Genomic DNA, 27,353 nt, shown 5'->3' with positions numbered 1-27,353 from the left:
GCTACATGAATATTGGTAACAAATCTATATTAATGATATCCTAGCTAACTTATATTGTATAATACATATATTCTAATATATTATGTAATCTTGGGATACCATAGACATGTATACAAATGTTTTGACATATCATATCGACCCATGTATATATATTATTTGGAACAACCATAGATACTCTATATGCAGTAATGTTTGAGTTAGCTATACAGGGTTGAGGTTGATTCCAAAAATATATATACTTTGAGTTGTGATCTAGCCTGAGACATGTATACACTGGGTCGTAGATTGATTCAAGATAATATATATCGGTTTATTTCTGTACATCTAACTGTGGACAACTAGTTGTAGGTTACTAACGAGGACAGCTGACTTAATAAACTCAAATCATTAAAATGTAATAAAAATGTTGTAAATATATTTTGAACATACTTTGATATATATGTACATATTTGTTATAGGTTCGTGAATCGACCAGTGGCCAAGTCTTACTTCCCGACGAAGTAAAAATCTGTGAAAGTGAGTTATAATCCCACTTTTAAAATCTAATATTTTTGGGATGATAATACATGCAGTTTTATAAATGTTTTACAAAATAGACACAAGTAATTGAAACTACATTATATGGGTGAATGATCGAAGCCGAATATGCCCCTTTTGCTTGGTAGTCTAAGAATTAGTAAACCGATCTACTAATTGACGTGAATCCTAAAGATAGATCTATTGGGCCTAGCGAATCCCATCCAAAGTACCGGATGCTTTAGTACTTCGAATTCGTTTTTATCATGTCCGAAGGATTTCCTGAAATGATAGCGAATATTCTTATATGCTTCTTGTTAATGTCGGTTACCAGGTGTTCACCATATGAATGATTTTTATCTCTATGTATGGGATGTATATTGAAATATGAAATCTTGTGGTCTATTATTACGATTTGATAAATATATAGGTTAAACCTATAACTCACAAACATTTTTGTTGACATTTAAAGCATGTGTATTCTCAGGTGATTATTAAGAGCTTCCGCTGTTGCATGCTAAAATATGGACAAGATTTGGTGTCAGCATGCTTGTATAATATTGTTTAAAACTGCATTCGAGATTTACTTTGTTGTAACATACTAATATTGTAAACCCATATGTATTGGTAGTGTGTAAGTGTGATATTTTTAGATTATCATTTCTGGATATCTAGGTGGTGTCTTTTTAACCTTGTCGATAAAATAAAGGTTATGGTTTATTTTAAAAACGAATGCAGTCTTCGAAAAACGTCTCATATAGAGGTCAAAACCTCGCAACGAAATCAATTAATATGGAACGTTTATAATCAATATGAACGGGACATTTCATATATATATATATATATATATATATATATATATATATATATATATATATATATATATATATATATATATATATATATATACACTAGATTTATGAGCCCGTGCGTTGCACGGATACTCATCCGAAAACATTATATAGTATTTTGCAAATGTATATGAAATAACGATATTATACGGTTATTTTCGTAAATACATAATAAATACTCTGTATATACTAAACTCAAACTTATGATAAAATCTTAACTTTTGTGACATAACTGATTTAGTGTAAAGATAAAGTGAATTGAAAAGATGATTTTTAATTGTATCGACATCATTTATAAACCATTTGAAATTTGTAACCTTTTGTCACAGGAGTAATGACATTGTCTTCTTTGAAACACTAAACCATCTTACCTTTGAATTTAAGTCATCAGGGGCTACTTTTTCTGCTCCAAATTGAATAAGATAAGGGAGATGTGGTAATACAATATATGAATTACACCATATTTTTAAAAAGTTAATAATAGATATTTGAAAAATAGAACGGTAAAACGATCACATGAATATAAACTTAACAAGAAAATCAGAAGGAGAAAATAGATGTCCATTACGATCTTGAATCCGTGCTTTGATAACCATCTTGTAATGAATTGATTTTGAAGAACAATAAATTGATTTTGAAATAACGAATTAGGGTTTGCCATACCTTGACAATATCTTCATCGGCGATGAACAATTGAACATCAGATCATCATCTGGTTAAAATCACAGCTTTTGTTTACTGGTTGATTGATGGTAAAATCGTTGATGGATTGTAATTAAAAAAATTGTTGATAATGAATTATAATAAGAAATATTATTAAACAAATGTTCCGAGCATGGTGTCTGCAAATGAAATCATATTGAGCATTGCAAACACATTCAAAAAATATTCGGAAGCATATAGCACACTTAAAAGACACTCACAAACTGGAAATAATTAAGGAACTCAGTGAATTTTGTAGATCTACTGCAGCGTCTTTGTTTTGTAGATCCCTGCACCAATTTGTATAAAACTCATTTTACACAAAACACATGTATGAGATATTATCATGTAACATTGTCAAATTGAGTCATTTCCATTAAGAAAAAGTAAATTTACGGGTTAACATTAAGTAGTAACCTTAAAAAATTTGGTTGTTTCCATCAACAATAACATTAACAACTTAACAAATGCGGACATATGCAACAAAACGAAATTGAATCCCAATCAATAGTATAAAAAATAAATAGAATCAAAAGTCAAAATTGATAATACCCGCGTGCAATACCAATAATCCATATTAATGCTTGACCTCCAAATCGCAGGTCACTGATTAACTAAACAAAGCCAACCAAATCAAAATCGGATAATAAACAAACGTTCAATTACATTAAATTCAAGCATTGGAATTACATGTTTCAAACCTCAATCGTCAATAAAAGATAAATAAAAAAACTATGATTTGTAATGAAATCGAAAGAATCCAAATATAAGCATAGTACCTGTTTGATTGTATTTCTTCACCAAATCGATTTAAATACAATTGAACCCATGTATTAGGGTTCACCAGGAATTGAATTCGCCAAATTTGTATCCGAATTCAATAAAAACTACCCAATTTAGGTATCTAGTTGCATTCATCACTTGTCATAATATATATCAAATTGAACAGAAACATAACTAAACAGTCACAACTAATAACTATAATTATAATTACTAATAATTAAACAAAACATATAACCCTAGGTATGCATAAATTAAACTTACGCATGAATTTGTTAGAATTGGATAGATACTAAACTTTGGGCCGCGTGTTAACAAATTGTAAGCCGATGGGTGTAGTGAAGGGTTTAAGAGGTGAATTGACGGTTCCGATGAAACTGACGGAATTGGCCCTAATATTCGTTGACGATTATGTTGTAATATTGGTACCTTTAAACCGATTCATCATCTCCATATGATATTCAAGAGATTACGTCATGAGTTTATGAAATTGGAAACCCTAAATAAATTGATCGCATCATCAGTTTATGAAAGAAAAAAAGAACGTATCTATTTATGAAATTGGAAGCCATAATTCAAGCAATGGATGAATCTTCAATTGTGATTGAATTGCATCTGATTACGGTTTAATAGTTTGAAGAGAGAGAGAGGGGAACGGTTTGAATGTTTCAATTGAAGGAAAATGAAAAGGGTTAAAACCCTAAAACGAAAATTGAATGTGGACACGCGTCTGTTATACATAAAAATCGAATTTTTTAATTCAAAATTATGAGAAAATTAGAAATGTTGAGGAGTAACCAGGAAGCGCCACGTGGATATATCTTACCGTTTTAGTAAGATAGATGATATATATATATATATATATATATATATATATATATATATATATATATATATATATATATATATATATATATTGGTAGGATCAAGCGGGAAGTAACCAATCGGGGGGAAGCAAAAATTATTATTTTTTTTTTCGTTTTTTGAAAAAACTTTGTTTACGAACATTACAACAACAACAACAACAACAACAACAAAACCCAATCTCATATGAGTGGGGTATGGGGGAGGTGAGATGTAGACAATCCTTCATCTATCCTAGAATAAAGAGAAATCATTTCTCCACCCCGAGTTAAACACTCACAAGGGCGGAGAAAGTCCTCCCTCTCTCTATTCGACGGGTAAAGAGATTGCTTTCAAGGGGACCTCCGGCCATAGAGAATGAGAAAAAACAACAATAATAAATAAATAAATATATATATATATATATATATATATATATATATATATATATATATATATATATATATATATATATATAATAGTAATAAAAAAAATAATAAATAAGTAAAATAAAATAAAATAAACAGAGACGCCATGAAAATGGTAGAATTAAATTTTCATAGGTTTTACATTGTGCCTGGAGTTCAATTTAGGCTCTAAGCGGCAGTCAAATCGCCAATAAATCGACGCTTGCTAAGCCTCGCTTAACAGAACCGTGTAAAAAAAAGTATATGTATATATATATATATATATATATATATATATATATATATATATATATATATATATATATATATATATATATATATATATATATATATATAATGGGAAAAGAAGACGTACCTTAGACAGTAGGGCGAAGCTCAGGACAGAACGAGAGATGCTACAACTAAAAAGCGAAAACATATATGACCGCAAACAAGCAACCCTAAACACAACAAAACATACAAACCTTGCAACACAGACCAACAAACGAACAAACAAACGTACGTGCGCAAGACAGTAGTGCGAAGCACAAGAAATTTCAAGAGAAGTTACAACAGAAGAACAATAAACATGTATGACCACATACAAACCACCAAGAACAACAAAACATACAAACCTAGATACATAGACCTACAAACAATCAAACATACAAACAAGCTTACATACATACATACATACATACATACATACATACATACATACATACATACATACATACATACATACATACATACATACATACATACATACATACATACATACATACATATATACATACATACATACATACATACATACATACGTACATACATACGTACATACATACATACATACATACATACAAACATACATACAAACAAGAAACCGTAAGTAACCAAACAAAAACATGCATGCCTGAAACATGGTCGCGTGCATACATACATACATACATACATACATAATAAACGGCCCACATGCAAACATACATACATACATACATACAAGCATACATACATACATACATTTATACACACATATAAACATACAAGAAACAGTACGTACAAACATGTATACAGAAGCATACGTAACAAGGCCGTATATAAAACAAACGTAGCAGACATAAAGCAAACATATAATCATACATACAAACATATCCGCAAACCCTAAACAAGTAAACAAACAAACACAAACAAGCACAAACATACAAACCCAATAAAAAGAAGAGGGCCCGATAATAAGCAGAGCGTAAAAATACACGCTACATGACGAAACGAACAAACAAAAACAAACACACGAAAATCACAGTAAAAGAAGACACATAAACACCCACACATAAACACACAAACCCCCCAACACACAACCACACCAACACACCAGCACCTAACCAAACAAAAACCTACTCCTCTATTCTAATTCTAGTCCTCCATGTAATCCTATCAGAAGTCATGTCCTCGATCAATAAAAGCTCCTTCAAGTCGAGCTTTATTCTATCCTCCCACCTACGGGTAGGTCTACCCCTTCTCCGTACACCGTCAACCGTAAGTGTCTCGACTCTCCTAACAGGTGCAGCAGGAGATCGCCTTCTCACATGCCCAAACCATCGTAGCCGCTCTTCTCTTAGTTTGTCGACGATGCTTCTAACTTTCAGGTTCTCTCTAAAAACACTATTTGGAATCAAATCCAGCATGGTTTTACCGCATGTCCACCTAAGCATCCTCATCTCTGCCACCTCCATCTTCCTCTCTTGCGCCTTTGTCATTGGCCAACACTCTGATCCATATAACATGGCAGGTCTAATCGCCACCTTGAAGAATTTTCCTTTCAACTTTAGGGGGATCTTCTTGTCGCATAAGACTCCAGTCGCTGCACTCCACTTCACCCACCCTACTTTTATACAGTGCGACACGTCTTCATCTATCCTCCCCGATTTGTGGAGCATCGAGCCTAGGTATCTAAACGAAGTTTGTGGATGCAAGATCTGGTCTCCAATGCAGATGTTCACTCCATCACCTTGTTCATCATCATTCCTATCAAAATTGCAACTAAGATATTCCGTCTTTTGTCTACTAATGTGTAGTCCATTACTTTCAAAGGCCACCCTCCATTGCTCTAGTCTTCTATTAAGCTCCTCCTTAGAATCCGAAATAAGCACAATATCATCGGAAAAGATCAAGCACCAAGGGATGCCCTCTTGTATCCCTCGAGAGAGCTCATCAAGGATCAAAGCAAAAAGAAAAGGGCTAAGGGCCGATCCCTGGTGCAGGCCTACTTCTATTGGAAAAACTTCAGTATTTCCCACCGGCGTTCGAACACAAGACTTCGCCCCTTCATACATATCCCTAATAACATTAATATACCTACTCGAGATACATCTACCCTTAAGGGTCTTCTAAATCAAGTTTCGTGCCACGCAATCGTAGGCCTTTTCCAAGTCTAAGAGAACCATCTCTAGGTTCTTTTGTTTTTCTCTATACTTCTCCATAAGGTTCCTAATAATATGGATTGCCTCTATCGAAGAGCGCTTTGGCATGAAACCAAATTGGTTATCCGAAACATTGGTTTCGCGTCGTAGTCTAGTCTCAATCACTTTCTCCCAAAGCTTCATAGTATGACTAAGTAATTTTATGCCTCTATAGTTACCGCAACATTGAGCATCCCCCTTGTTCTTATAGATGGGAATAGTCTCGCTCACTCTCCATTATAAATTGGATGAAAATATGAACATTTAATAAAGATACTTTATGATAAATGTTTTTATTTTGGCGGGAAAACGCTCGAAGAAGTAATATATAACAATTATCTTGTTTTTCGAGCGTATGTTGAGGTTTTAGATATTAGAGTTTAGATATTAGGGTTTAGATATTAGGGTTTATAGGGTTTAGATATTAGGGTTTAGATATTAGGGTTTAGAAATTTAGGGTTTAGGGTTTAGATTTAGGGTTTAGATTTAGGATTTAGATTGAGTTTTTTAACACGAACGTTTTAGAGTTTAGGGTTTAGGGTTTAGGGTTTGGTGTTTTGGGTTTATGGAATAAACCCAAAACACCAAACCCTAAACCCTAAACTCTAAATTGGGCTAAATTTCACTTCACAAGACATGAAAAAAAAACGTTAACATTCTTCACAAAGAATATTATCTTGAATGTTATTTTTGTCGATCATTTTTCCGCCAAAATAATAACATTCATCAAGAAGTGTCTTTTTTAAATGTGTCATATTTTCGTGTAATCTTGATGGCTGAAAAAAAAATTCCAAAAAACGAAGAAATTTTTTTTTTTTGCTTCCCCTTGATTGGTTACTTCCCCATTGATCCTGCCCCTATATATATATATATATATATATATATATATATATATATATATATATATATATATATATATATATATATATATATATATATATATATATATATATATATATATATATATATATATATAGGGTGAGGATCCATGGATAACCAAAGGTAGTAGAGAACCAATGGAACCATCGACTAACCTTTCAAACTTGCGTGCTGATTGACTTTTTTTTGCAGATTGACTTTTTTTTCTGTGCAATTTTTTTGTGCAGATTAAGTCAATCTGCGTGCAGATTGACTTTTTTTTGCAGTTTTTTTTTGCCGATTGACTTTTTTATGTGCAGATTGACTTTTTTTGTGCAGATTAAGTCAATCTGCGTGCAGTTTTTTGTGTGCAGATTGACTGTTTTTTTTCAGTTTTTTTTGCACATTGACTTTTTTTTTGTGCAGATTGACTTTTTTCTGTGCAGATTGACTTTTTTTTTTGTGCGGATTGACTGTTTTTTTTCATTTTTTTTTTGCAGATTGACTTTTTTTGTGCAGATTGTGTCTGTACATGCAGTTCAGTAGAACTGTTACAAAGTTGTAACTACCGGATCATTTGATCTTTTATATATATATATATATATATATATATATATATATATATATATATATATATATATCTTATCCTTAATTAGAAAACTAATATGATGCCATATTTTTTGCAAAAAGGACACATGTCAAAAAATGAACCTTTAGATGATTTTCTTTAATCCAATCCCAGCCATTCAAATAGCAAATGACATCATTTAACTTTTTACGCATCAGTTAACAAACCTAATTTACCCTTATGCCCATGCCCTAACTGACAGACTTTTACCCGTTAGATGTATTTGCACGTTTAAATCTGAACCATTCAAATTCTTGATAGCGTCATATATGTCTCTCTCTTCTAAAATTTGCCCTAAGGCTCTGTTCCAGAGATCATATTTGGAGAGAAAGGAAAGGATTTGAAAAGAATTGAAAAAAAAATTGTGTTCCTGAGTTTTGATTTTAAGAAAGGGAAAGAAAAGGGAAGGATGATTTTAGCCTAATTTCCCTTTCAACCTTTCCTTCCAAATTGAAAGGATCCCAAATCTTCTCCTTTCCTTTCACTTCATTTCATTTCATTTCTTTTGGGCAAAATCTGTGGAACAGAGCCTAAACTTCCCTTACGGCCCTTACCAGTTACCACATAAAACCGCTCCTATTATTATACTTTGCAGAAAATCGTAAACATAAATTCACCCATTTAGAATGTTAAAAATTAACAACTGCTCTTCAAAACCGATCGAAAAGGAAGTGGACCAATGATACGCAAGGTTAGTTTTTATATCTGTTTTGATTTTCCAAATTTGGTCCTTTTGTATTTCAAACATGTATACATCGCAGATGATCATTGATCAGTACAACCAGAAAATTTTGCATTCAACCGGAAATTTAAAGCAACTCCGGCGGCAGTTTCTCATACTTTTAATCGATCTTTATAATAAATTGAAAGTTTCTCAGAATCTTACATGGGGCGGAGTAAGATGTATCTTCAAATTAGGTTCGTCGATGGTATGAAATGTAATTTGTAGTGAAATTTATAACATGTTCTATGAAATTTATATGACTTCATATTTTAGCACATTTCATACTAAAATGAACAATATAACTATCATGTGGCCATTACTAAACTGATGAGAATGATTTCGATTCAAAAAGTTACCGACATTGTTTGAAAGATGAACATAATGAGATAGTAGTAAATATCAACTCGAGAATTTCTATCGATTTCAATAGAAAATTCAGGGCATCAATAAAGGGCGTAGGATCTACCGGCATGGGAGGAGTTCGTCAACTGATAAATTGTGAATTCAAGTGAAATTTTTTCATTTTGTTTGTAGTTGATCGATATAGCGGTAGAAATATGTGAATAAACTTTAAGATCTGTTCATATTTACGTTTAGGCATGTGTTTGTTTTAACAATTTATCTAAATAAATATTAAGCTTTCAAAAAAAAGTAGAAGGAAGAATCGAATTAAATAGTTAATGTTTTAGTTTCGCGAAAGCGTAGGTTATAAACTATGCAGCTGCTCGAAAACTTAGTATTTAGTTCAACCGAAATATACACTGCACTTGATGACTTTAAAGTCGACCCATTCAAGACTGTTGAAGAATTCAGATACATTATGGAGGTAAATATCTTCAATGAATTATGAATTATATATGAGTATATTAATTGTAACTATTATTTCGACTATTTTTTTTCTAATTGAAATGCATCATCGTTGCAAAAAACAGGCTTCTACATTTGTTACCAGAGCTGAGTAGGTGAACATATGTTCTGAAGATGGCTGGTTTTCATAAGGATTGTGTTCCATATGGGAAGAAAGCTTGCATCAAAGAGTGTGATCAGTGCGATAGGTGAAACACCGGCAATTTTCTTTTTTAAAACACAGCGGAAGACTTTATTAACAAACACACTATAAGTCGCGTCATTACATTAATCTGAGTAATTAAGTTTAACTTTACACAACGGTGTTACGTTATTACAAAACATGATTTAAACAAAAGTCCACATCAGAGTAGGGTTGTCAAACATGTCTTCTGCATCAGCACCCATCCCGACTAACGATACCTAAACCTGCAATGGGTAATTATGTGGGGGATTAGCGCACCGCTAAGTGAATGGAATCTATCTAACAGATATAGCTTAAGTCACACACAAGCTATATACTAATAACAACACATGCTAACTACCAACTAGCATACAATAAGACAATACGAGGATCGACGGCTTATACGAACACAGGACTCCTAGCTGATCGGACTTGAGTCTACCGATAGTCCCTGCTACTCAATTCACAGTATAGTTATCCAGATGCAAGGGGTGCATCGTTCACACTATACTCCACAATCAGTAGCCTATGGACCTAACCTCCCCTAGGCACGGTTGACCTCATACGGACTCTAACCTCTCCTAGGCACGGTTTCGAGTTCCCAGTCTCCCTAGGCCCGATTGGTGCCATTCACACAGTGTACACATAAATCACATACAACATCAGGCATACTATCTTATTCTAACATGGCAATTTCTACACTATGCATGGTAAAAGAATCAACCACAGTAGCATGATATGCTACTTAAACTCTATCCGGAGATAGACCCACTCACCAATTACCAGCAACTGCTCAGTTATTATTTCTGAGCTTCCTCCTTGTCCTTATAACCTGAGAACAACACAAACAAAGTTAATATACATATCCAATAAATAATATAATCATTTCATACGATTAACTAGGTCATAACACCATATATTCATAATTTTATGAGTCTACATCATGACTCCATTCAATAATGGCATACAGGTGCGTGCAAAACACGACATACACACTAAAACTTCTTTTCTGGCCCAAAAACAGTTTAATCTAGTTTCTTAAAAGTTCACCATTGAAAAGTATTCTTTATTACGATTCTAATGATAGTTTATTCATCAAAAACGGAGTTACGTTTTGAAAGTTACGCCCGTTTCAATTTCATAAAAGGTACTGTAGCAAATAGTGGCACTGTAGCAACTCGGGTACTGTAGCAAATAGTGACACTGTAGCAACTCGGTACTATCGCAAAAAACTGTAGCAACTGGGTTTCGAATAAGAGTTGCTGATTTCGAACATTTTTCGCCCAAAACTCGATTTTTGAGCGATTTTGATCAAATTTTAAGCACATGGAAGCTACTAAACATATATACAACCTATTTCTAACATCAATTGATATTTTTAAACATTAAACAAATAGATTTGAGCTAATTTCTATCAAAAAGCCATTTAACACAAAAATCCAATTTCTTTAAGAATTAACACACGAATTCAAGTAAACAAACATGGATTAATGATAACAAAGATAATAAGAATCAATCCTTAAAGCCTTACAATCCAATTTCTAGCTTGGATTAATTTAGGGTTTGAGAGTAAATGAAGTTAGGTACGTACTTGTTTTGAGATAATTCTAGAAAATGGGAAGATAGAAGCTGATTACACTCTTAAGTGGGTATTAAAACCCATACCCCACAACACACGGGTATTTACCAGTTATCTGATAACCTTTCGTATCTCCTTAGGCAGTCCTAACGGAGTCCAAATTAAATAAACCAACCTGTTCTGGGACCCTTGTCACAAACTGGTCACAACACAATTATAATAAAATACTAATAAAATAATTAAAATAAAAGCACTTAAGACTAAGCACAAACCCTAAGGGCAAAATAGGCAACTTACAACTAGCCCGGGTTTCAGTCTGTTACAATAGGGTCAAAGATGTGACGAAATGGTATGAAACAGTATTATTGCATGAAATACGTAGTTACATACACTTAACACTATATGTAACATTATCTGTGATGGCCCGCTAAAATCCCTATTGTCGCAGCACATCATTCAGGTCCCATTGCGAGGTTTGCCCTCTATATGATGCGTTTTATAAACATTGCATTCATTTCAAAAGACGCGCTTTCTATATAAGAAAGTTTTAAAATCTGTATACATTTTTAAAGCATGTATATAAATGTTTTCGACTTGTGGTGATTTCTACATATAGACAATTCCAATAAATGATAGTTCATAATAATACATCAGTTGACTAAACAGTCAAAATATAATACATATTAATGTTTGAATGGAAAGTTTTCTTGAAAAATATGTCATGTAAGACTCCATGCACATAGCAGTTAAACAGCGGAAGCTTCTTTAATACCTGAGAATAAACATGCTTTAAAGTGTCAACCAAAAAGGTTGGTGAGTTCAAAGTTTTATCATAAATAATGATTTTCAATAGTTGTAATAGACTACAAGATTTCAGTTTCATAAATAACCATACACTCGCAAGTGTATAAAAAGCATTCTATAAGTTGTAGGCACCCGGTAACAAGCCTTAACGTTCTTGTTTTACCCTCTGAAAGTACACCGAATCAGGTGTGTTATATAAACCTCGAAGTACTAAAGCATCCTATAGTCAGGATGGGGTTTGTCAGACCCAATAGATCTATCTTTAGGATTCGCGCCTACCAGTCATACACCAGTAGTTATGGTTAACCAAGCTAAGGGGATATTTCTCGTTTAAACCCACGTAGAATTAGTTTTAGTACTTGTGCCTATTTCGTAAAACGGTTATAAAATACGCATGTATTCTCAGCCCAAAAATATATAATGCAAAAGCATTTAAAAAGGGAGCTATGAAAACTCACGTATCAATATTGTGGTTCAATATTGTAGGAAAAGTATGTAGACGCAACGGAAATGATAAATGCAAGGTTGGCCTTTGATTCACGAACAATACCCCCGAACATTACCTATAACCTCCTTAGCTATAACCCATTTGAAAACCCGTTTGAAATCACTTGAACATAACCCCGTCGTAGTATTTTATGTGTATACTAATAATAATAATACTACTAATGATAATAATAAGATTAATAATAATAATATTAATTTTAATAATAATAATAATAATAATAATAATAATAATAATAATAATAATAATAATAATAATAATAATAATAATAATAATAATAATAATAATAATAAAATTGTGATGATGAATATGATACGGAGTAAATATCTATTTCTATGTGAAAATTAATTGAACGAGAAATTGAAGTTGTGTGAAATTATTGGTGTCGATCATTCATATATATAGATTAATAAAATAATAATATAAAAATTTTGTAATAAAATATAATAATATAATAATAATCAATAATTCAATATAATAGTAAAAAAATTAAAATTTGAAAACTTGTGAATTTAAAAAGTAGCCGCCTTTGTCTCATTCTACCAACAGTTTTCACGGACCGGTATTTCGTACTCTGTTGCTAATAATTGACGGGTAAAAATATGGATAAAAATTCCACTTTTTATATTTGTATATATATATATATATATATATATATATATATATATATATATATATATGTTTTGGTCTTAAGCTTTATAAAATTAGTTGTAAAAAAGTTCGTTTATAAAGTTTTTAAGCGTAATATGTGTTTTTCTAGTTTTTGACTGGACAAAGATATATAATATAATATAAATTTTAATATAGTAATATAATAAATATAATAATATAATAATATTGAAATAAAATATAATAATAAATTTAGAATCAAATTTGAATCGTAAATTTTTAAAAAGTCATATTTATTAAATACTTCAGGGGTATATTATGCAACTTATAATTAATATTTCTATCATGTCGCTTTCATGTGAATAGTAAATGAATTAATTTCATTTCATTTACTATTCAATGAATAGTAAATGAATTAATTTAAATTTAACTATTTAAGCTACACGTTGTTGTTCGTTGTGCTTTATAAATTGTATATTTTTAATTTAACTTCGTTTCTTAAAAAAAAATTACAAAAATTATATCATAAAAATAAAACGACTTAATACGTAAAATTTTTAATTTGAAATAGCATCGTTTAATAGTAAATTTTTTTATCATTTCATATATAAATATTATAAAATTTAGTTTTCTAGAACTAATTATATTCAAAATCATTTTATTAAGAGGTTATAATAATAGAAATTATTATATCATAAAACGTTTTTATTTAAGAAAGTAAAATCATATATAAATCATGACGGGTTCAAGTTTTAAATTATAGGTTGTTCGTGAATCGCAGGGTAAAGTCCAATGGTTAATTAAATGTATGAAAAAATATTTTAATGCAACACATCAATTTTCTTATCTTGTCGGAGTTATCAGAGTTTAAATTTGACCGAAATTTTCGGGTCATGACAGTACCTACCCGTTAAAAGAAATTTCGTCCCGAAATTTGGCTAAGGAAAGTTGATAATGAAAACGGGGATATTTTCGTATCACGAAATATGATATAACTTGAATTCTTTAAATGAATTCGATTTTTAGTATAATCATTATCAAAGAAAATGATAAGATCGATGAATGGAGTATTTCGAGTACCCTAAATGGGTCGGGTTCCGTTTTATGATAAGCACAAGTTCAATAAATTTCTCACTATTGAGAAATACAAATGAAATGATAAAGATTTCTCCGAAAATACGATAGATAGGATTTCAAATGAGCATAACTAGTGTTATAAGCAGAAGGAAAAATGTAATGGCACGATTATATTAGCAAACTATTGGAATCACGGAAAGTATAAAACTATCAAGAAAATACATTCTTGGTATGTTCAGATGTTAAGTAAAATAAAAGAGTCGCGTAACATGGTACATGGTGAGGGTAATGTTGATCAAGTACTACCTTCATCATGTGCCATCAGAACTTCCGCATGAATTACTATAATATAATCACATTGATCGGGCGTCATTATATTACACTAACTCATGCTTTCATTCCAACACTACTCTATAATATCAATGAACTTAAATTCGAATGTTACAAAAATTTTGAAACTAAAACAGTTTCCGTTATGATGTAATACAGATAACGTGAAGAGATAATTAATTTCAGACAAGAATAGTTATGGAGGTATTTTTCAGAAATATTGAGGATATTTATAATGGAAGATACGATGATATCTTAGAATTTAAAAAAAAAATCAAAGGAAGATGAAGAAAATTCTTCCGCAAGGATTTAGAATACGTAAAGAGATTGCATATTTTCTGAGATTTCCATCAGAAACTGAATTATCTAAATTCTTTAGGTACAGGTTTAGTCCTTGTGATTTGTCAACGGCCTCCTTCATAGTTTGCTCACTCCATTTTTCAGTTCCAAATTTCTTTTCTAACATACTTTTCTTTATTATCAACTTTTGACTATTAAGACCATCAACAGCTTTGGCTGCTTCATCCGCATTCTCATATATAACGAGTCCGATTCGTTGATTTTCAATCTGATATGCTTTCAAGAATTTTGAATTGGAGTGTTTGAACGCAGGTTGTATCCGTTAGTATATGATGGTGGAGGTGAAATCATCACGAATTATGAAAGATACGAATAATATTCTCCTCGGTTTTATGAATAACTTTTTGAATTCAAAGTATGGTTTCGAAGGATGTAGGAATTTAAGATTGATGACAATTCTTAAATCTTGACTTGGATTTTGATTTGTCAAAATCAGAATATGTAATTGAATTGGCATGAAAAATGGTTGTCTTGATTTTTGTGAAATGATGTATATTGCTATGAAAGGAGAGAGTATAATTAACTATTGTCGAAACATCAGCATAACATATTAATGCGAACCTAAGTATTTCTCGAGTATTACCTACCCGTTAAAATAAAATTTCACAAGTAATATTTTGTACAAAAGAATTTTTATTACAGTCTTTATGAAAATATATGTATGTATATTTTCTTCAGATGTAATATGGATTTAATGAGTTAATATTATATTAATCTCATTTGGTTTACGGTTGGAACTAAAAATGAATAATCCCTAAAACTTTAGAGATTACATAATCTTTACGGAGTATTTCACTAATGTAATTAATACATCATTATTTATTCTTATTGATATTCCTTGGTGAATGATGTTGATGCTCATGAAATACTTGTGAATTCCGCAAAGTACGAATGATGTTTTCTGGAAAGTTTCGAGTATATCAAAAATGGGAGTGTAAAATCAAACATGTAGTTGAATAATACACTTGGTTCATTATGAAATGGAATTCATTGGTTTGAAACAGAGATTGTAGTTAACTAAAGATGTACATCATAGTATATTAGTAATATGAATTAACCGAGTAGTATCTACTTGTATACGTTGGTTTGCGTGTATTATTAAGATGATTATAAAAAGGGTACAAATTATATATACGTTAAGTTTAGTTACCAGGGTGCTCAAATTCGTAAAATATTTTGATAAACGTTTCTGGATGAAACAACTGAAATCTTGTGATCCATCTTTATATACAGATTATGCGAAACATACAAACTATGAACTCACCAACCTTTGTGTTGACACTTGTTAGCATGTTTATTCTCAGGTTCCCTAGAAGTCTTCCGCTGTTTGCTTATATGATAGACAAGCTATGTGCATGGAGTCTTATATGGCATATTTTTCAAGAAAACGTTGCATTCACCAATTCATCATCATGTACCTTATTTTGACTGCATTGTCAACGGAAGTACTATTGTAAACTATTATATACGGTGATTGTCTATATGTAGAAATCATCAGATATCAAAAACCTTTGATTTAAATATTCATTTATGGTGTGCCTTTTCAAAAGAATGCAATGTTTACAAAACGTATCATATAGAGGTCAAATATCTCGCAATGAAATCAATGAATGACGTGTTCGTCCATATGGATTTGGAGCGATCGTCACAGTTGGTATCAGAGCGTTGGTCCTAGCGAACCAAGTCTTGCATGAATGTGTCTAACTGATAGTTGTTAAGATGCATTAGTAAGTCTGGACTTCGACCGTGTCTGCATGTTAAAAGTTTTGCTTATCATTTCTTGTCGGAAATTACATTCTTGTCATTCTTAAGTCTAGACACGTTTTCCTGCATTTATTGCATAAATAGTGTATAGACAAAAATTCATATCTTAGCGTATTTGTTACTGTAAACTTTTCCTGATATATCTTCCGAAAATTTCTCCGTGATTTATGGAATTTGGTATTATATATACATATGTAAATTATGTATTGAAGAATACCAAACTAAATTCTATAATCTAATTCATATCAAAAATCATCTCCCTAATTATACAAGATGGATCCCGTATCTAGTTCAAACTCTGACAGCTATTCCGATATGGATATTCACCTGAATTCCGAAGACAGTGTAACCGGAATGGATCAACCAATTAGCCATCATCTATTCTGGATGAATTGGGGATAGGTTCGTAGGCTACTTAATTATTGGAGACAAGAAGAAGGCGATCCCTTTCATCCACCACATTGCCTTCTTGGCGAAGAACCTGAAGCACTTTCCGGCGAACCTGTTCGAGACACCATTTTCTCTCTCATTTCCAGAGTATCTCGTCACGATAATATATTATCTCAAATTCTGGATCTTATTCATATGCTCGTCCGAACCGCCAATCATCCCGGTGTAGTAGAAGAAGTCAACGAGCTTCGTGCTCGGGTAGTGGCTTTGGAGAATATGGTGCAAAGGTTACAAACACCAGCAGCATCACCGGCATCAACAGTAATACCGACAACAACACCAACAGTACCATTACCACCACCAACAACATCCGCATCGCAAACCTCAACTTCACAATCTGTTCCACGAGCATCAACGTCATACGCACCGTAGTTACCAAGAAATACCAGCAACAATAATCGATGAAGTATTAACTCATTTCCCCTGAAAAAATTTTATGTATATTTAATATATATGAATTTTGAAATCAAAATAAATATTTTCGTACTAAGCTATTACGTGTGAATCTTAACTGGTAGGTACTACTCGGTTAGTTCATATTACTAATATGCAATGATGTACATCCTTCCTTAACAACTTAACCATTGTTAACTACAATCTCAGTTTCAACTCCATGAATTCCATTTCATAATAAACCAAGTGTATTAATCAATTACATAATTGATTTTACATTTTCAATTTCAATATACTCGAAACTTTTCAGAAAACATCATCTGTGCCTTGTAAGCTTCACAAAAATTCCACGAGCACCAACATCCTTCACCGAGGAATATCAATAAGAATAAATAATGAAGTATCGATTACATTAGCGAAATACTCCGCAAAGATTATGTAATCTTTAATGTTTTAGAGATTAATCATTTCTAAGTCAAGCCGAAAATTAAATAAGCTTAATATGATATTAACTCATTAAATCTGTTTTACATCTGAAGAAAATATACATACATATATTTTCATAAAGTCGGTAATAAAAATTCTTTTGTACAAAGTATTAATTGTGAAATCTTTAACGGGTAGGTAATACCCGGGAAATATATAAGTTCGCAATTAATATGTTACACTGTACATTCTTCAATTTTGATTCAAAAATTATTAACTATGCTCACAGCGATATACAATCGTTTCCATACAAATTCAATTACATATTCTGATATTGACAGAGCAGCATCCAAGCCAAGATTTAACAAGTGACATCATTCTTAGATCTCTACATCTTTCAAAGCTATGCTTTGACTTCAAAACGGTGAAAGATCCTTTAGCATTGTTATTACCGAAAATAATCTTGCAATTTCTTTTCAAAGTATCCAGTTTTATCACACTTCCAACCAGTCAACTTTAACTTTTCAGATTAAGCCTTATTGTAACCTTGATATATACATTTTGTTACTGGGGAACCTTTCATGTTCCGCCACATTAGAAGTAAATTTACCAAACAACTTTATTAATCCTTGACCTTTCGAAAAATTCTTATACTCATTGAAACCCTATCATGTACTCATCCACATCTTGTAATAATAATTTCCATACCAACCACCGGGAATTAGCAATCAGTATTTTGAATCTCGCAGCATTTTCTACGACAACAGTTATATATATATATATAACATCTATCTTCTAGACTTGCATACTTCGAATGTGAAGTTTCTGAAAAACACCTCAAACTACGAAACTAGTTCTACGAATTTTGGAAAAATGCTGATGAAGCAGTAAAAACTATAAACGACTTTAACAGTCAAAAGTTTGATGATAAAGAGTAGTGTGTTAAAAAAGCACAGAAAAAGAGAAGGTTTGAAACTGGAAAACGGGTTGAGCAAAGTATGAAGGAAGCTGTAAACAAATCACAATGACGAAATCTACCTTCAAAGAATCCAAATGATTCAGTGTCTGCTGAAACCATTAGTAGGAATCTTACTTCTTATTCTAAACCTTCACAGACAGATTTTCCGCATCATCCTCTGATATTAGAAATTCTAAGATATCATCGTATCTTCCATTATAAATATCCTCCATATTTCTGAAGATATTTTCATAACTATTCTTATCTGAAATCATTTATCTCTTCACGCTATCTGTGTTACATCATAAAAGAAACTATTTTAGTTTCTAATTTCTGAAAATTTCAAAAAATGGATGTTTTTGAAGTAGTGTTGGGAATTGAAGCATGAGTTAGTATAATATAATGACACTTGATCAACGTGATTATATTACAGTAAGTCATGCTGAGTTTCTAATGGAACGTGATAAAGGTTCACAGATCATACCCTCATCATGAACCATGTTACATAACTCTTTCATTCTATAAAACCTCTAAACATATCAAGAAAATATTTTTCTTGATGATTCGGTCTTTTTCGAGGTATTCTGGTAATTTGACAAGTCAGATTGTGCCATTACCGTTTCTTTCTTAGAACATTAATTATGTTCATTTCAAAATCCATACCTACGAATTTTGGACCATTATTCGCTTGACTTAAAGTCGGGAAGAGAAAACGAAAGCATGAAGCTTCGAAATATAATGGAAAATATAAAGCCCGAAAACAACTCAGAAATTACAAACCGTGTATATCAATGCGTATAGCAATATAAAGACACGGGAGAATGAAAAACAATATAACCCCAAGGTAATAGTAGAAGAAAATAACCTCCTCTGGTGGCAGATGAAAAAGAAGAATGAATGATATGATAGCCAAGAAAATATCAAGAATCAGAACTGGATGAAGCATTTTCACAAATCTTTTGTAAGTATGAAATAAGAAAGAAGATTATAGGAGTGGTGAAAATAAATGAAACAGAAGAGGTTAATTTATAGCAAAATATCAGACATAGCAATCGAGGCAGATTACGCATTTAATCAAAGGAAATCCTAATTTTCTTAAATTCCGAAGAATCAAATCTTATTTAAATTATGAAGATTTTCTATTCCTTAAATTCCGGAAATCAATCGTTACTACATCAAGAGATAAGACGAATCTCTATTCTCCATTTCACTCTATTACGATAACTTCTCTCATACGCTTCGAGTAATCGGATTGTTTTATCCGTATTATTCAATGGTGATAAAATTCTATTTACCAACTCATATTTGTCATGAAAACATTTTTATTGTCAGCCATGACGACCTCACTCAAATTTCAGGACGAAATTTCTTTAACGGGTAGGTACTGTGATGACCCGGAAATTTTTGACCAAATTTAAACTTAATCTTTAACGTTTCTGACACGATAAGCAAAGTCTGTAAAGTTGAATCTCAAAATTTTTGAACTATTCAATTACCTTTCGATTGTTCTCAACGATTCGCGAACAATTATAGGTAAATAGATACATATATATATATATACCATAACTTGAAAACGTAACAAAGTGTTGAGTATATGATACTGTGCATTAAACTTATTGGTTTGATTATCTGATTGATATATTTAGATACAGAGTTAAAAGATTATGCCAAACGATTGAATTAAAAGATAATTATTGAGTCCCTTAAGGATTATGATATTATTACGGGTATCTGTTGTAAGGTCCACGTTGATTTGGGAAATCTTTCATTCTTAACGGTATTCGGAATAAATGGTAAAGTGTTTGTTTAAATAACATAATTTGGACACATACAATAATAAGGAATATCAACTGTTGGAATTAGATATATGAATAACTTGCGATATGTATTTTAAAACGTGATTATTAATATCGAAAATATATATTTAACAATACGATAAAATATAATATTAACTTGGTCATAAAAACGAATTGTTATTATATATATATATATATATATATATATATATATATATATATATATATATATATATATATATATATATATATATATATATATATTAACAAATAGCGAGAAGATGATTTATAGAAGTAAATGATCAAAATACTCGAAAGTTTAAGATATACTTTGAGTGGTATAGTTTAGGGATAATTTAAAAATTAAATATATTATATATATTATATAAAATTATGTCGACAAACAAAAAGTTAAAAGTTTGTGAGCTGGATCAGAGGGCCATGCGATCGCATGGCCTTGAAGCACAAATCCCATGCGATCGCATGGGGTGCTTTTTCAGAAAAGGTACTATAAATTCAATTGTTTTGCTCGAACATCACACACACTTACACAGATATAGATATATACTCCGTAATATTTATATTATTTATATTATTATTATTATTAATATTATTATTATAATTATAATTATTATAATTATTATTATTATTAAAGATTAATATTAATATTAATCTTATTATTATCAGTAGTATTAATATTATTTTTATTAGTATTATACATAAAATACTACGACGAGGTCATGTTTAAACGATTTCAAAAATGATTTTCGAGTGAATTAAAGCTAAGGAAATTATGGGTTATTGCCAAGGAGGTTATGGGTAATGTTCGGGGGTATAATTGTGAATCAAACTTAGTGTTTATCATCTCCGTTACGTCTAGGTACTTTTCTACAATATTGAATCTCAATATTAATACGTAAGCATTTATATTTTATATTTTATAAATTAATAGTGTATACATACTAGTGCTCGAGTGTATATATTTATACATGCTTGTATGCTAAATTTCATCGTTAAACAGTTTATAATAAATCACAAATTAAATACATATATTACGGGTAAAAGGTATATGATATACATGTTTTCGGAAAGCTGGCGAAAAATCAATAACTTTTCATTTAGATATCGAATAGTTTCGAGGAACGAATCAAAAGATATGGTCAACTGAATTATAATTGACATTAATTGGAATTTCTTTTTGAATCTGCAATTAATACTTAAACAACTTGTTTACGAGATTGATAAAATGGATTTTTGAATATTATCAACCGAGTAAATGAATCCTTATATAAGGTACGTCTCGTTTGTTGAACTATTGTCAAAATTAACTTTTTGAAACAACTTTGAATAACTTTTGTATGTCAATTTCGAGCATTAGGATTGTGATACACTATGACCTGACCTAGCTTGATAGACATTTATTGACCAACATATGTTCTCTAGGTTGAGATCTACGATTATTTGATATACCGAGTTTCGGTCACATTACGATGAACAACTTTATGTGCTGCTAAGGTGAGTTTCATTGATCCCTTTTTAATTGCTTTTGCAATATATATTTTTGGACTGAGAATACATTTATTTTAAACACAATGGATACAAGTACATACTAAATTCTACACTGAGTTTGAACCGAAAATCCCTTAGCTTTGGTAACTAGTAACTGTCGGTTATAAGAACTGGTGGGCGCGAGTAGTAGTATATGGATCCATAGGGCTTGATATCCCCGTCCGAGCTAGAGCACTAGCCTTTTAACGGATGTATGCTATTTGAGAAGCGTACACGTTGGTTTGCGTGTATTATTAAGATGATTATACAAAGGGTACAAATTATATATACGTTAAGTTTAGTTACCAGGGTGCTCAATTTCGTAGAATATTTTGATAAACGTTTCTGGATGAAACAACTGAAATCTTGTGATCCATCTTTATATACAGATTATGCGAAACATACAAACTATGAACTCACCAACCTTTGTGTTGACACTTGTTAGCATGTTTATTCTCAGGTTCCCTAGAAGTCTTCCGCTGTTTGCTTATATGATAGACAAGCTATGTGCATGGAGTCTTATATGGCATATTTTTCAAGAAAATGTTGCATTCACCAATTCATCATCATGTACCTTATTTTGACTGCATTGTCAACGGAAGTACTATTGTAAACTATTATATACGGTGATTGTCTATATGTAGAAATCATCAAATGTCGAAAACCTTTGATATAAATATTCATTTATGGTGTGCCTTTTCAAAAGAATGCAATGTTTACAAAACGTATCATATAGAGGTCAAATACCTCACAATGAAATCAATGAATGACGTGTTCGTCCATATGGATTTGGAGCGATCGTCACAGATGTTGATGCTCGAAGTACAGATTTTAGATGTGATATTGAGGTGTGGGATGCGGATGTGGTTGTTGGTGGTGGTAATGATAATGTTGATGTTGATGATGGTACTGTTGATGTCAGTGATGCTGCTGGTGTTTGTGGTATTGAGGCTTCCGATGTGGATGTTGTTAGCGGTACTGGTGTTGTTGATGGTGCTTGTAATCCTTGCACCATATTCTCCAAAGCCGTCACGCGAGCGCGTAGCTCGTTGACTTCTTCTATTACACCGGGATGATTGTCGGTTCAGACAAGCGGATGAATAAGATTCCGAATTTGGGATAGTATATAATCGTGACGAGATACTCTGGAAATGAGAGAGAAAAGGGTGTTTCGAGCATGTTCGCCGGTAAGTGCTTCAGGTTCTTCGCCAAGAGGTGAATGTGGTGGATGGAAGGGATCACCTTCTTCTTGTCTCAAATGGTTAAGTAGATTACGAACCCATTCCCAATTCATCCAGAATAGATGATGGCTAATTGGTTGATCCATTCCGGTTACGCTGCTTTCGGAGCTCATATCGAATTCCATATCGGAATAGCTGTCGGAATCCGAGGAATTTGAACTAGATGTGGGATCCATCTTGTATAATCAGGGAAAGAATTTTTAGTATGAAATAGATTATAGGACTTAGATTTGGTATTCTTCAATACATAATTTACATATGTATATATAATATCAAAATCCCATAAATTACGGAGGAATCTTTGGAAGATGTCAGGCAAAGTTCACAGTAACAGATATGCTAAGATAGGAATTCGTCTATACACTATTTATGCAATAAATGCAGGAAAACGCGTCTAGACTTAAGAACGATAAGCAGGTAATTTCCGACAAGAAATGATAAGTAAAATTTATAATATGCAGATACGGTCGAAGTTCAGACTCACTAATGCATCCTAACAACTACTGGTTAGACACACTAATGCAAATTCTGGTTTGCTAAGACCAATGCTCTGATGCCAACTGTGATGGCCCGCCAAAATCCCTATTGACGCAGCACATCATTCAGGTCCCATTGCGAGGTTTGCCCTCTATATGATACGTTTTACAAACATTGCATTCATTTTAAAAGACGGAGAAAGTTTTAAAATCTGTATACATTTTTAAGGCATGTATATAAATGTTTTCGACTTGTGGTGATTTCTACATATAGACAATCCCAATAAATGATAGTTCATAATAATACATCAGTTGACTAAACAGTCAAAATATAATACATATTAATGTTTGAATGCAAAGTTTCCTTGAAAAATATGCCATGTAAGACTCCATGCACATAGAAGTTAAACAGCGGAAGCTTCTTTAATACCTGAGAATAAACATGCTTTAAAGTGTCAACCAAAAATGTTGGTGAGTTCATAGTTTTATCATAAATAATGATTTTCAATAGTTGTAATAGACCACAAGATTTCAGTTTCATAAATAACCATACACTCGCAAGTGTATAAAAAGCATTCTATAAGTTGTAGGCACCCGGTAACAAGCCTTAACGTTCTTGTTTTACCCTCTGAAAGTACACCGAATCAGGTGTGTTATATAAACCTCGAAGTACTAAAGCATCCCATAGTCAGGATGAGGTTTGTCAGACCCAATAGATCTATCTTTAGGATTCGCGCCTACCAGTCATACACCAGTAGTTATAGTTACCAAGCTAAGGGGATATTTCTGGTTTAAACCCACGTAGAATTAGTTTTAGTACTTGTGCCTATTTCGTAAAACAGTTATAAAATACACATGTATTCTCAGCCCAAAAATATATAATGCAAAAACATTTAAAAATGGAGCTATGAAAACTCACGTATCAATATTGTGGTTCAATATTGTAGGAAAAGTATGTAGACGCAATGGAAATGATAAATGCAAGGTTGGCCTTTGATTCACGAACAATACCCACGAACATTACCCATAACCTCCTTAGCTATAACTCATTTGAAAACCCGTTTGAAATCACTTGAACATAACCCCGTCGTAGTATTTTATGTGTATACTAATAATAATAATACTACTAATGATAATAATAAGATTAATAATAATAATATTAATCTTAATAATAATAATAATAATAATAATAATAATAATAATAATAAAAATAATAATAATAATAATAATAATAATAATAATAATAATAATAATAATAATAATAATAATAATAATAATAATAATAATAATAATAATAATAATAATAAAATTGTGATGATGAATATGATACGGAGTAAATATCTATTTCTATGTGAAAAAGAATTGAACGAGAAACTGAAGTTGTGTGAAATTATTGGTGTCGATCATTCATATATATAGATTAATAAAATAATAATATAATAATTTTGAAATAAAATATAATAATATAATAATAATCAATAATTTAATATAATAATAAAAAAATTAAAATTTGAAAACGTGTGAATTTAAAAAGTAGCCGCCATTGTCTCATTCTACCGACAGTTTTCACGGACCGGTATTTCGTACTCTGTTACTAATAATTGACGGGTAAAAATAAGGATAAAAATTCCACTTTTTATATTTGTGTGTGTGTGTGTGTATATATATATATATATATATATATATATATATATATATATATATATATATATATATATATATATATCTGTTTTGGTCTTAAGCTTTATAAAATTAGTTGTAAAAAGGTTCGTTTATTAAGTTTATAAGCGTAATATGTGTTTTCCTAGTTTTTGACTGGACAAAGATATATAATATAATATAAATTTTAATATAATAATATAATAAATATAATAATATAATAATATTGAAATAAAATATAATAATATAATAATAAATTTAGAATCGTAAATTTTTAAAAATCGTATTTATTAAATACTTCAGGGTATATTATGTAACTTATAATTAATATTTCTATCATGTCGCTTTCATGTGAATAGTAAATGAATTAATTTCGTTTCATTTACTATTCAATGAATAGTATATGAATTAATTTAAATTTAACTATTTAAGCTACACGTTATTGTACGTTGTGCTTTACAAATTATACATTTTTAATTTAACTTCGTTTCTTAAAAAAAATTACAAAAATTATATCATAAAAATAAAACGACTTAATAGGTAAAATTTTTAATTTGAAATAGCATCGTTTAATAGTAAATTTTTTTATCATTTCATATATAAATATTATAAAATTTAGTTTTCTAGAACTAATTATATTCAAAATCATTTTATTAAGAGGTTATAATAATAGAAATTATTATATCATAAAAAGTTTTCATTTAAGAAAGTAAAATCATATATAAATCATGACGGGTTCGAGTTTTAAATTATAGGTTGTTCGTGAATCGTAGGGTAAAGTCCAATGGTTAATTAAATGTATGAAAAAATATTTTAATGCAACACATCAATTTGCTTATCTTGTCGGAGTTATTAGAGTTTAAATTTGACCGAAATTTCTGGGTCATGACATTATCATACAATAATATCTTACGTTATTATATCAAACCTACTGTTCGATATTAAATTTCTATATTCGGCACTGTTAGAATGACAATCCATGTTAAGGACTGGTCTGGTGCAACATCCTTTTGTTCTCTTCGGAAACAATCTGGCCACAAATCCATAATCCTAAAGCATAGTTGCACTTGGTTACATGCAAAGATGGATATGGTAAATATATTTATGATTCTGATGTTAACATAATAGCTATATTTTTATATATTAGTCAATTTTTTACATTGTTCTGTTATTAATATGCTCTTTATATATGATAGGTTGCTGATCCGACCATTGTACCTGATGAGTTTGTCTTCCTTCTAAATAAGGAGTTTGTTGCAGAAAAGTTGGCTAATAGGTTGGCCTATGTTAATAATGAATCCCTGTGAATGAACTCCCTCTCAATGAAGTTCCAAGGTACTACCTTTGACCTTACCATAGTATGTATAATTTAACTAGTTAAAATTTTAATGTTTGACATATTATTAAATAATTGCCTTTTTAAATCACTGAAATAAATATCAATGTAAAGTAGCAAATGCAGTAACATAAGAAATATTGACCATCATCTTGTCATTTTTTATATGCTTTAATGAAACTTTCAGTTCTATTCCTCAATACCGTACTTATAAGCTGCTATGATCATTGCATAGGTACCAACT

General features: G+C 31.1%; 1 protein-coding gene and 1 long non-coding RNA gene across 2 annotated transcripts; one reads left to right on the top strand and one right to left on the bottom strand.

Annotated features, from left to right (window-relative positions):
* Positions 1 to 4,476: 4,476 nt before the first annotated feature.
* LOC139842495 (uncharacterized) lies at positions 4,477 to 6,432 on the bottom strand. Its single transcript, XM_071832629.1, has 5 exons — positions 6,108 to 6,432; positions 5,601 to 5,867; positions 5,172 to 5,260; positions 4,623 to 4,748; positions 4,477 to 4,515 (listed from the first exon to the last, which is right to left on the bottom strand). Exons 1-5 carry the CDS (start codon positions 6,430 to 6,432, stop codon positions 4,477 to 4,479), a joined length of 846 nt encoding a protein of 281 aa, XP_071688730.1.
* A 3,267-nt stretch (positions 6,433 to 9,699) lies between these two features.
* Positions 9,700 to 27,029, top strand: LOC139904588 (uncharacterized). Its single transcript, XR_011778895.1, has 4 exons — positions 9,700 to 9,823; positions 11,706 to 11,726; positions 26,742 to 26,865; positions 26,970 to 27,029. It is a non-coding gene; the product is annotated as an uncharacterized lncRNA (long non-coding RNA).
* Positions 27,030 to 27,353: the final 324 nt, after the last annotated feature.

Source organism: Rutidosis leptorrhynchoides, chromosome 4, assembly GCF_046630445.1.
Source record: "Rutidosis leptorrhynchoides isolate AG116_Rl617_1_P2 chromosome 4, CSIRO_AGI_Rlap_v1, whole genome shotgun sequence".
NCBI classification, from domain to species: Eukaryota; Viridiplantae; Streptophyta; class Magnoliopsida; order Asterales; family Asteraceae; genus Rutidosis; species Rutidosis leptorrhynchoides.
Note: the sequence above shows the minus strand (reverse complement) of the source record. Positions and strands in the feature narration are given on the sequence as shown.

Excerpts from the sequence above, each read along its gene's own strand:
- LOC139842495 (XM_071832629.1), bottom strand. The coding sequence starts at position 6,432 with ATGTATGAAGGGGCGAAGTCTTGTGTTCGAACGCCGGTGGGAAATACT. Across the intron at positions 5,868-6,107 it reads TAGGAATGATGATGAACAAG|AGTGTTGGCCAATGACAAAG; the intron begins GTGATGGAGTGA and ends TATATGGATCAG. Across the intron at positions 4,516-4,622 it reads CGCACTACTGTCTTGCGCAC|CATCTCTCGTTCTGTCCTGA; the intron begins GTACGTTTGTTT and ends TTTTAGTTGTAG.